We start from the raw sequence: 12,914 nt of genomic DNA, 5'->3' as shown, positions 1-12,914 counted from the left end.
CTTGTTTACCTGTTGCGCACATCTTTGCCTCCCAAACTCTAATTTTTATCGTAACGCTCTTTTAATGGACCTGCGAGATAATGAAATCTTTGTGGTCGCACTTAACTCGAATTGGTACTCGAGCAAGTCTTGAACTGATTGCAATTAACGCGCTTGAATACAGCCAGAACTGACCTAAGATGTTGTAAGAGGTCCGAATATCCGAATAAATTCGATTTCATGTACATATATGTGGATGTTTACAGACTCTTAAAATATAAATATATAATATATCATTGGCATTATAAACGAATGTTTACTTTTAAAATACTTGATGATACTGAAAAAACTATTATTGTCTTTGATAGATAGATAATTGATCTAGTTCATTATACAGTTCTCTTAAGGATATAATTTTTGAAATACGTTGCGAAGGAACTCTTTTACATAAGTTTTCGAAGCTCTACTCAATATCATAAAACTAATTTATCATATTAGAAAAGAAATATAGTTTTGCTCTATTAGGCCACTCAAATATGAAATTTATAATTTAATGTGAATAAATATTTTAGAAAAATAAAAATAATGAAATAAATAATAGAGAAGAGACTAAAAATATAAAAATAAAAAACAAAAAAACAAAAAAACAAAAAACAAATAATAATAGTAAAATATTAGTTTACAAAATTTGTATAAAATAAAATTTGGTAAAAAATTAATAAAAATAAATAAAATAGATTTTAATAATTAAAAAAAATAATAATAATAATAATAATAATAATAATAAAAATAAGCAAATTAAAAATAAACAAAACACAGTTTTTAAAATTTTAGCTTACTTTATACTGTCTAAAAATATCGTTGATTGAAAATTTTTTATGATCTCTGTAAACTAAAGAGAATCATAGATTTTTTATAGCCCCTTTCTGCGCAAATGTAAAGGTTTTAAATCTATAATCACATTATAAACCCAATTTGAATAATTAATTAAGCCAATCGTTTTATGAGTCAAGAGTAGAAAGAGTAGGAAAAAGAAATTCGCTTCCCCAGTGACTTGTTGATGGTTAAGCAGAAAGATAAGATCAACTAACTACAAACAGTTGAATTCTTCATGGTTATACATAAAAAGCTCTTTTTGTAGATTGCAGATTGTAGAAAGTAGATTTCACTTGATGTTATTGTCTAATACTTTTTCTCTTGCACCTAAACAGACATGAGACTTCTAGAAGAAATCAATTTGATAAATTTAATATATGTTTTCTATTTCAACCATATTCTTCGATTGCAATCAAATATATATATTATATATTCATAGTTCATAAATAATAAATATGATAATTATAGTTAAATGAGAAATGAATTTCAATGCACACAATTTTTCGATAAAGTTTTGTGCACCCCCCTTTGACCTGTTTAGCTAAGTGAAAGTAGTCATAACTAATAAGTACTCGAAATTGGAACTACGCTGAGATATTGTAAGACTTGGACATGCGTATCGATTGGTTATTGATTATTTGTGGGGCGTAGCCTGCACTTGCTTTCTGGGTATTTAAGAGAGCCCCTTCGAGTAGTTAAAGCTGTGAAGAGCTGTTTCTTTTTTTAAATATTGTTTGAACATAAGTTACCTGCTGCTTCGGCCTTGGGAGCTGGTATTGGGGAGAGCGATATATCGAATGGTTGCTGTTGTTGGTGTTGCTGTTGCTCCTGCTCTTGCTCGAATTGCTCAGCATCGGCATTCTCCTCGATGGGGGACTGCACATTGGTCAGCGAGTGCTGCGGCGTTGGCGAATTGCGGTCCTGGGAGGCCAAGGCATTGGCTAAAATTTCATTTGCCTGCTTATCGGTCAAATGCTGCACACGTTTGTTCTTTAGATGATGTGGCGTATCGCTGGAAGGGGAAAACAAGCAAACGGATTGGCAACGTGTTTCGCTATGCATTTCTTAATCAGTCTTACCGTCTATGCAGCTTGGGTGGCCGCTTGTAGAAATCATCGTCTTCGCCTTCCACCTGAAAGCCCACACGACGGTCGGTTTCCTGCAAGAATAGTGAATATAAGTAGAAATGATAATTATCAAAAATATATTTAATTAATAATAAACTGTAAATTTACTTACATATTCATCTTTATCTTCATCATCAGCGACATCGGCAACTGTTGCTGCTGTCATGTCGCTGGCCTTCGCTGAGCCAGAGTCGCCCTGTGTGGTTGGTGGCGCTGCTGCAATTGTAACCGTTTGTGTTGGTGAAATGACGCCGACCGCAGCGGGTTTCGAATTCACCACCACCGCAGCTGGTTTCTGCACCGGCTGCGCAGCAGTTGTGTTATTGGTTGCTGTCACGGCTACCTGTTGCTGATTATTGACCACAGTGCGCGGCTCAACGGGGGTTTCTGTCACGACTGACTTGGTGCCATTCTGTTATGAATAAATTAAATATTGATTTAAGTAAGCAAAATGTAAAGGAAGCAATAAAGTAGAAGTATAAAGTATTGAATTTAATTTAATGCAGCAGAATAAAGCAAAATACGTATAGAGGGAATATAAACATACTTAAGCATAAAAAAACTTAAACTAATAAAATTAAAAATAACTTAAAGGCAACAAATTTTCTTAGCTAAATATACTCAAGTGACTTTAAGCAATATTACTAATAATACTTTTAGTATGGGTAAATAAAAATCATAAAAGTAAAGAAAAAGCAGAAATAATTTCCATAAAAATAATAATAATAATAATAATAATAATAATAATAGATAAAAACAAAGTATTATTTACGAAAATTAATTTGAATAAAATATCAATAAATTGCAATTTCTTAAACTACCATAAAAACGAGGTCAGAAGTTTCGAAATTCATTCAAGGGCGAGGCTGCCTCAGCTGAACCCCAATTGTATAAATTGTCTTTTTTCTTTTATAACAATTAGGGGCATCTGAAGTAGACACATAAACTCGACCCTTGAACCAGTTCACTTGATCTTCTTGTATCATTTACCTCCTCTGGCAGTGTCACCAAATTGGCGTTCTCCTCGTGCCGACTGCGCTCCACTTTGAGTTTCTGTGCCTTCGCCTTGAGATCCTTGGGATGCGGCGTGTTCTGGCGCACAAACGGCGTATCCTTCTCCTGGGGCACCTCCTCCGAGAACTTGACAATGGTGCGCGAAGGCTCACGCTCCTCGTACGGCTCCGAGTCCGATTCCATGTCGCGTGCTGTGGCAAAGAATTGAGAATGAATATTTATGAATAATTTGACTTTAATTGTTGTTTAACCAATTGATGGAATTAGGAAACGGCATGCGCATGCACACAGCTAGGAGCTCTCGGTATGATTTCTAAATATTTACACTGTTCTCGCTTAACGACCTGTGGCTTCTCCTACCCAAGTTCAATAAAAGCGGCAATCGAAACACCAACTACAACAACGATCTCACTATGTACCTACATATATATATAAGTATTTATATGTATAAATATTTTTATTTGTTTTAGACAGCGGCATAAACATTGAACCCCGCCCGCATCCTCAGGTGCGCTTCTAATCCATCAAGTGCTTGCGGGAATGTGCGCCATAAATTTCCACTCATCGTAAACAATATTAAAATTGCAACATGTGGGCAGCCCGCTCACCAATTACAATACATTGAGCTGGAAGATGGCAGCTGGCAGCAGGGTGAGGGGAGTGGGGAGTGGCCGCAGATCAATACGCAAATTTAAATCGTTGTTTATGACGGAAGTAGTTGGCCCTGGCTTAAGTAGCTGCATCCAATGTCAGCTCATAACTTACAATTTTTACTGAGCACCACAAATTTTTACAATGACCAACACCCAGTGGGGCACATGTGTCTGTGTGTGTGTGACGTTGTTTTACTCATTGATAGCTCGAGTAGATTTGGCGGGCCGTCTTCAGCTATGCTCATATGAAGATTTATGTAAATAAAACAGACCTGTAGCAACAATAAAAATGCTGACGAGGGGCGCCTGCTCCATTCCCTATTGTCTCTCGTCGGTTTAACGACTGCGTGTCGTGTCGTGTCTTGACCGTCACAGCTTTAATTGGATAATTTGAACGCTTAAGTGACGCGGGCGCAACCACCAACCACCAACCACCAACCGCCAATGGCAGCATGGCGCAACAGACCCCCAAAAAGCTTAACCCACATATGTGCACTCGACTCGGCTCGACTCTATTGAAGAGACGCCGCGCCGCCGCCTGGTCCCTGGTCTTGGGCATTTTTCACGCAAGTGTGTTAATTGGATAGAAATATGCTCGATGCACTCACGAAAATCATTTAATTCAACATTCTCAAGCATTTACATGAGTCACAAGTGTGAGGAGTGCTAGGCAGCAAGAATACCCTGTAGACAGCTTGTAAGTCTTATTGAACAAATGAAATCTAGCTGGAGATAGAGCAATATCCTCTCTATAACTGTAAAAAAAAAATCCCAAAAATCTCTAAGCCATGTTTGAATAAAACGACTTTTGCTTCATTTTCGATTATCAAAATAAGATCAAGAAAAAAATAATAATAATAATAATAATAAAGTTTACTTAATGGCAACTTCATGAAGCAAAACTATTTTCAACTTATTTTTTCAAGGAGTATAAAGCATAAAGAACGAGCACAAAAATTGATGATCCTATCGATTTATTTTTAGCACTTATTAGCGTTTGCTTCAAAACTTGTTTTCGATTATAAACAGTTACAAAATATTACGATTGAGGTGGGCTGGGAGACGAAAAAAAACTACGCAATAAAACGAAAAGCACAAAAACAACAAGTTGAATGAATGCCACAGTGAGGCATTGAGAAACAAGACGAACAACAATGAATTATAGCCGATGACATATGACATAAACAAATATGTTTACCTATAGACTTTAACTTCAGTTTCCTGAATGCAAATTTATTAAAAATTATGTTAAGCTTATGGAAGGCAGAAAACCTTTGTCGTCGATCAGTTGCGCTCCTCAATGGCCATGCTTCACTGTAGCTATCAGACAGTCAATTAATCAACGGCACAGAGAATATCCAGAGTCGTGCGCTCTCTTAGAAAACGATTAATATTGCTAAGCATCGGCTGCCTTTTTAATACGATTTACGCGTGAATGGCCTGTCGATCTTGTTCCACATTCGGAGCAAATGGGAGCAGAGCATGACGTCAGAAATGTTGACATCACTGGGAGCAGCAAGCCCAAGCCATCGAAACAAAGAAAACGGCTGTGCAGCGGAAGAATCGCTTTGATCTGGCGTGCCGCCACTGACAGCTAACTGTTTAATAACAGAAAGTCTATGTGAATCTGAATCTGAGTCAGAATCGAACCACGAATCAGTAGCATAAACTAAACAGTGTTGATTGATTGCCGATGCGATGGGATCTCTGATGGAAAACACGCACAAGGCAAATATTTTCCCGGCCCGGCTGTCAAATGAATGAAATTGAACAGCAAATAATAGCATTATCAAATCAAACAGCAAATGTGCGTTTTTTTTTTTTTAAGTGTATGCTGTGTATAGGTTGGGTGTGTACATTACTAATACTGCTCCACGGCTCCACAGCTCCAAAACTCTTGGCTTGGCCACGCCAGACCCGGCCCCACTTCCACATTCACACACACACACACACAACTTCTTTTTATCTGATTTATATGACGTCATTTTATGGCACTAAACTGGTTTGCTTTAAGCAAAGCAACAAATTCTAACAGCAACCACAATGCCCACAAGACCTGGCCTCTGTGGATTCTTTCTCAAAAACCAAGGCTTAGAGCTTTTCAAGGTAAGAGGCATAAGGAAAGGGCATGCATAAGTTATGGCTAAGTCAACGATTATATGCGCTTACTATTTTAGTAGAGTTGTGCACCGAAGATAAATTTACACGAATTTCAGTTTCTAGTTATTTAAGCCTCTGCATATGCACAGCATTATAATTAATCTATATTATTTTAAAGCTTTGAACTAGCAACTTTAGCAGCAAACTAAAGCAGATAATCATTTGTTATATAATAATTATGTGAGCTTTAAGAGTTAAGGAATTATAATTTGATTATCTTTAATTATCATTTGTTATAAAATAATTATGTGTGCTTTAAGAATTAAGTACTTATAATTTGATTATCTTCTTTTTGCCAACCCATTAATTAATAAAAATATTCGAAATATTAGCAAAACATGAATTAATACAAATCATTCAGGTAAGGCGGCATTCCGAAATCTCTATTATAAGAGCTCTAGTTCAGTAGTCTCTGAATTGTTAGCTTTAGCACCAATTTGTTGTTATATAGCAATTTTTGCTGTTTTTAAACAAAACCAAAAAAAATAATAATATTAAAGAATTTATAATTTTGCTATCTAGTCTTATGTTTATGATTATGAAATAACATTATGGAATAATATTAGCAAAGCACGAATTAATAATAAACAGTCAGCTAACACGAGCCTTTAAATGATTCACAACTCTGCTATATAGTTATTGTTATAGAGCAACTAAACATATTTATATATATATATATATATATATATATATATTGGGGTTTTATATGAATAGCGGTTGTTATTGGAAAAGTTACAGGCAACGCAAACCTTTCTGTTGATAACTGAAGAAATCCATCGAATCGAACTTTTCGCTTGATCTATAAAGCGCTTGAGGTGGATAATCTTTGGTATTTTTAGATGATTTTTTTTAATGTTGTTTTTGGGGTGTTTGTTTAAGAAATGTGAGTGAAGGTGCAGTAAAATTTAGAAAGCGAAAAAAATAAAATAAAAAGAATAAATATAATCGATAAAAATAGGTACATAGAGGTATTTGAGTTATTTCGATAATTTGCTTTGGTGCACGATAACATTTTTAAGGCCAAATAACGTTCAAAGTTTTTAGTTACAAGAACAAAATTAATTGGAAAAAATTTCGAATTTTGAAAAAGGCTTTTACAACTGGATATCCAAAGCGTTGCCCATTGCTTTAGTAGGCACAATCAAACAAGTGTTTCGTTCCCTTATCTTATCGCGAGCATAGATTGCACCACAACGATACGACGACCCGTGCAAAGTATGCCAGCTAAGAGAGATAAGCGCCCTACATTTATTGGCCAATGTTGAAATTGCTGGCGGATGACTAAAACAATGGGCACGCAGCTGAAATCACGATCTCGAGCACCATTTACCGGTTGCCCGTTTAAAACAGCTTACCTGGTGTGATGGGCTGGTATTCCTGCTGGGGCAGCAGATAGCAGGAGAGCACCTGCTCGCCCGTCTCCGCATCCGTGTCCGGCTGAAAGGTGAGCAGCGGCTGCGATTGATTCTCCGACAGCCAGACCGCCTTCAGCTGCAGATTGACCAGCGAATAGGGCAAGTAGAGCAACTGGTTGCCGCTCACGTCGAGCACATGCAGCACCGTGCAGTTGCCCAGCTCGGGCGGCAGCTTTTTCAGCTTGTTGTCGCGCAGACTGAGCACGCCCAGATTGCTGCACTGTCCAATCTCCAGGGGCAGATACTCCAGCGCATTGCGATCCACGTTCAGATTGCTCAGCTTGGTCATGTTGCCAATCGAGGCGGGCAGCTCCGATAGAAAGTTCTCTGTCAATATCAGCTCCTGCATGTTTACGCAGCTACAAAGAAAGAAAAATATGAAATTGAATTTTTAATTGGAGGCCACAACAGATGCTTCTGCTACACTTACTTGCCGAGTGTGTCGTTTAGGCGCTGCAAGCGATTCTGGTCCAATTTCAGTATGGTCAGACGGCTCAGTTTGGCAATGCCATCGGGCAGAGTCTCGAGCAGATTCTGTGCCAAGTCCAGGTCGGTCAGGCTAACCATGCCGCCGATTTCGTTGGGCAGCTCCTCCAGCCGATTTTCAGAGACATCTAGATATGTTAGCTTGGTCAAGAGCCCCAGCTCTGGCGGCAGTCGCTGCAGCTGATTGTGATCTAGCCAGAGCTCCTGCAGGCCCGGCAAATAGCCTAGATATGGTGGCAAATCTTCGATTTCGTTGTCGCCCAGATCCAGGCGCTTCAGCTTCGTCAGCTGGCTAATAGTTTCGGGTAAATGCTTGAGCAGGTTCTCGCGCAGCTCCAGTGACTCGAGCTGCGTTAAACTGCCAAAGTCGGCTGGCAGTGTTGTCAGCGACATATCGTTTAGGCCCAGCACGGTCAAGTTCTTCAGCTGCGAGAAGCCCGATGGCAGTTTCGGTATCGGATTCGAGCTGAAGTCGGCCACCTGCAGGCTCTGCAGATGCTTAATGTCATCGGGAATGTCGGGTATATCTGCAAAATGAAAAGAAAATATATGTATATCAGTATTGCATATTGTGTACCGTTTACTGAGAAACATTATCGATTTGTGAGCATCCATTGTGGAGCCAGAGCGATTGCTTACGCATGAATTGCGCTAAACAACGTCCCTAAAGTCCATATTGAACTATTTATAAAATCTCTATAAATATTTAACAAAAACACTCCAAAGCAACAGGTTGCGAATCGGCTAGGAGAGTTGGCCCAACTAGAAGATACTCTATATAAACAAAATCCATAAGTACGAATATGCGCAAATTACATCTAGTGAAAATGATGCAAACGTAACTGCACTCAACTTGCTCTACATATAGGTATGTGTGTGTGTGTGTATATATATGCCTGCATTGTTTGCATGGTGTATATTCAGATTGTATTCGATTCACTTAGCATCGGCTTATTCGCTCAGCCCTTTTGTTATTGTTGCGGCACAGCAGTTCGATAAAGCGAGACGAGGCATGAAACGACAAGCGAGACTTGTTGATTGAGTAAAATTTCAACTGTCATAGCGGAAATGCGCACGCAAAAGCCAAAGTTTTTATACACAAATATATATATATACCACATACATAGATATATATATATATATATATATATATATATATATATATATATATATATATGGGCCTATAAGGCCTACGTATATGTATCAGTGTTTTTATATAGGTACGTGCGTGTCAGTGTGCGTGTGTGTGTGTGTGTTTTTGCGGCTGTTTGTCTACGCGAAACACACCCACGAAAGGCCACAAGAGCCTCGCACAAAAGGTCACCGCAGTGGCAGGTGTGGCAGGTGGGCGCACACAATCCTTTGCTACGCGGCATTCAAGCTGACCTAGTTAAATAGAGAACAACAGGAGCGCGCACACACACTCACACACACTGACGGCCACTCTCAGTTATATTCACATCAATATATTTATATATGCGCTCCAGACTGGGGATAATAACATGATGTAACTAATACCACACGTGGGACCTGTGCAAGGCGACAACCTCAACGCCACAGAGTAAACAATAGCAGCAATAGCTGGACTGTCGACTCTCGAGCAGGACATGTTCGAGTTGCACTGAAACAATGGGCATTATTGTTGCCCCACCATGTCGAGTGGCAGCGAGTGGCATCGGCCATGTCTACCCGGCGCCCATGAAGGAGGTGTCAGCTCGAGCTCCAATGATGGGATTTGTGCAACTGTGCATTCCATTCAGCGTCGATGGAAAGCACTTGCTACACATTCACTACAACTGCAACCTGACCTCACTCTCCACTTTAGTTCGCCAGCTGCAGTGAAATATCTGTGGCATGTTTCAGATAAAATGTTTGCCAACTGCAATTTAATTAAAAATATCAGTCTACATACATTTATTTGCAAATATTTGTACATTTGTTGAATGTGTAATCCACATAAAACATGTAGACAAAATATGGCTGGTTTAACATAAATTGTCCGAAATAGACCATAGTAAAGTTTTGAACAGTTGAGTTTAATTAATCAATTGAGTTTAATTAATCAGCTTATATGTGTAATATAGTCGCAATTATTATGAATGACATTAAGAGCAAAGCTTGAGTTATACATTTATTTTGTAAATATTGTTTATAGTTAATAAATGAACACTAATTAGTGAAACATGCTTTTGCTAAGCTCGATTAAGAAAAGTCAGAAAATTAGGGTAAGTATTAAAAGAAAATAATTCATTTGGAATGTATACGATCGATATGACTTAATTGAGGATTGCAAAAACAAATTTCGAATAACAAATTTCAATTCTTATTTGGGCAAAATTTCTTGAAATTGGATTGATACATTTCAATTTTTGTGTCATGAAATAAATAAATAATAAAAATTAAAAACAAATAAATAACAAAAACTAAAAATAAATAAATAATAAAAATTAAACATAAACAGATAAAAAATATATATTATACAAATCAGAAAATTTGTGTCTGCTTCATAAATACGATATGTTGAGACCCAATTACTAGGTAGAGAGAATTTTCACATCAATAAATTTAGCTCATATTAAAAATTTGATAAGCCCTACCTTAAATGTTAGCTCAGTCTAAGTTTGATTAAAAATATAGACGTATTTGTAAGCAACTCTTTAAAGATGTACAATACCATATAAATTGTAAATGTTTGGGACAAGCCATCACTTTCATCAAATCATTCAACTCACGCTGCTATGGTTAATTTATAATTTTTGGAAAATTACAGAGCCTTTCATGAACAGTATTTATGGATTTCACTGACAATTCTAATGTTTGTGTATAATGATTTGAAGGGGGCTGATGCATAGCAACAGCGCAACAGCGCAACAGCGAACAACTGTATATTATCCAGCAGCAAACATTCGAAACCCATCGAAACCAAACAACATCAAACAGCAATCGATCCATCATCAAGAGGGCGGCCACAGAGATCTCAACAGCCGTAGACAAGTGGACGCAGCTAGAGACTGCTGTATAAGCACACAAACACACACACACATACACACACAGAGACACAAACAGAACAAACAATTTGGGCTCTTGACAGCATATGGGAACGCCTCTTATGTGGCGCGGATGCTCTATTTTTTGGCGCATATTATCTCGTTTCAATTTGGCCACAGGGCTGTAACCAAATTGTGTTCAACTGTGCGGCACAGTCGGCGGTCATTAGATGGGCGACAGTCGTATAGCAGCAGCAGGCGTTTCATTGACCTTTCCGCTGCTGAGTGAGAGTGGAGTGTCGTGAAACAGTTGGGCATTTGGAAACTCATTTGGTTGCACGGAAATGAAAGGAAATGCTAAGTCGGCACCCGTGCAGAGCGAACAGTCCGCCAAAATGTAATCAATTTGTGCAATTATGCAATGGCCAAGAGGCAAAAAGAGGAACGAACACACACACACACACACACACACACACACACACACACACACACACACACACACATACATGCGACACGAGTTCTGGGCCGTGCTAAAAATATTTTATACTTTATCATTTTTATAGAGCACAAGGAAAAGACAATGCATGTAGCTTAAAATAGCAGACAGAGAGAGAGAAAGAGTGAGACCGAGACCAGGAACAAGGCCGACAAGCCCATGAATTTATAAAGCATATAAATTTCGATGAAATGGGGGGAGGCGCTCGAGAGACAAGAGATCGAAGAGGCTACAGTTGGGCGTTGCCAAAATTCGGCCAGGCGAAACGTCAGTGACGACGTCAACATTGTTGATGAAAAGAAACGACACACACACACACAGACACACTCGCACACACACACTCTCACACATGCATACACACACTCTCACACATGCATACACATGCATACACATGCATACACAAATTCTTTTCAATGTCATTGAACGAACAAATATTTTAAAAGCGTGTTGTCGTCGTTGTTTTTGCTATGAAAAATGAAATGATTTGTCAGTTATCAAGGCAAGGAGACTATATAGGCCATAGGCACCCAGGCAGAAGCGAACAGAACGGAACAGAGGCTGGCAAGCCTACTACATATCGAGGCCATACTTTTCAATATGACTTGCATATTGCACTCAATTAAGATGATGGGCTGCAGATGAAAAAACTTTCGACAGGCTTTTCAATTTCCCAGCCAGGTTTAGCAGCACTAATCTGTATTTGACTAGCCTAACGGTACACGCCGTCATTACTTCATTGAGTGTATGAAGTCGACCTCTTTCTAGGCCGTATCATCGGCATCAGGATCAACGGCAACAGCCCAGTTAACGTTTGCATGCATTTCTTGCTGTCAGGTTTTGTTGGCACCATTATCCCCATCCTCATCGCCATCCACCGCCCCCCATCCCGATCAGCATCCGCATGCACATCCAGCAAATCCCTAAGCGTCAGCAAACAAACAGAAAACAGTACGAGATGCTTTATGGCCCGGCTCATAATAGTTGGCAGCAGCTGCGGTTGCAGCTGGCTGACTGCGCCCTTCTCGCCCTCAAGTCGGGCTAAGCCGTTCGAGGGGTGCATTAAGTAAATGGCTTTTAATTGCAGACTGTGTTGCTACGTTGCGACAACATAGAGAGAGCTAAGTGCAACAGGTGCTATTAACGTAATTAAGATGCTTAACTAGCATGAATAGCTAAAGTTCAAATACTCTTAAGATGATCCACAAAAGCCGTGTACTTAACTACATATTAAGGAAATTCACCAGTTTACCGGCAAACTCATTTCTTGTCTTTAGTTTGCAATTATGATTTGTTTGCCTTTTGTTTAAAGCATTAAAGTCGATTTAGGATTAAATGTATTACTATCGATATTGATTGTTTCTTAGGCAAATTGAATTTAGCAGATTTAATTCATAGATTCGATTCTTGCAAATGCATAAATTCAAGAAAGAAAATAATTCTTTTGAGAAAGCATAAATTTGTTGCCTTTTGTTTAGAGCATTAAATATGATTTACACAAAGCAAATTAATTACTAAAATTGTTTATTTAAGTGAGTTAATTTAGCATAGCTATTATATATCTTAAATTGCGTGACTTTTATTTAAAGCATTGAAGAGGTTTAACAGCATAAAGGAAACCTTACTATCAATTATTATTTATGTACATTTAATTTAGCAGCGCTAATTCATTAATTGATTTACTGCAAATGCATAGTTCCAAGTATGACAATAATCCCTTCGCA

General features: G+C 38.3%; 1 protein-coding gene across 16 annotated transcripts in view; it reads right to left on the bottom strand.

The window, feature by feature from the left end:
- scrib (scribble planar cell polarity protein) overlaps nucleotides 1-12,914 on the bottom strand; it is a 73,205-nt gene that overhangs the window by 42,768 nt on the left and 17,523 nt on the right. For 14 of the 16 annotated variants that reach the window (XR_016268592.1, XM_089462300.1, XM_089462298.1 and 11 more), the window contains exons 4-10: nucleotides 7,655-8,237; nucleotides 7,165-7,583; nucleotides 6,559-6,633; nucleotides 2,973-3,187; nucleotides 2,095-2,394; nucleotides 1,935-2,014; nucleotides 1,605-1,867 (exon numbers count right to left, since the gene is read on the bottom strand). Coding sequence is in view for 15 of the 16 variants with exons in the window: in XM_089462300.1 (XP_089318426.1) it covers nucleotides 1,605-1,867; nucleotides 1,935-2,014; nucleotides 2,095-2,394; nucleotides 2,973-3,187; nucleotides 6,559-6,633; nucleotides 7,165-7,583; nucleotides 7,655-8,237 (1,935 nt within the window). In the remaining variant the exon portion in view is untranslated. The remainder of the gene's footprint in view (nucleotides 1-1,604; nucleotides 1,868-1,934; nucleotides 2,015-2,094; nucleotides 2,395-2,972; nucleotides 3,188-6,558; nucleotides 6,634-7,164; nucleotides 7,584-7,654; nucleotides 8,238-12,914) is intronic. The other 2 variants (XM_089462301.1, XM_089462311.1) reach the window with 1 other exon arrangement.

The sequence above is a fragment of the Drosophila arizonae genome, chromosome 2, assembly GCF_054131065.1.
Source record: "Drosophila arizonae isolate 15081-1271.41 chromosome 2, UAZ_ARI_1.0, whole genome shotgun sequence".
Taxonomy (NCBI): domain Eukaryota; kingdom Metazoa; phylum Arthropoda; class Insecta; order Diptera; family Drosophilidae; genus Drosophila; species Drosophila arizonae.
The sequence above is the reverse complement of the archived record's forward strand: the minus strand, read 5'-3'. Positions and strand labels throughout refer to the sequence as shown.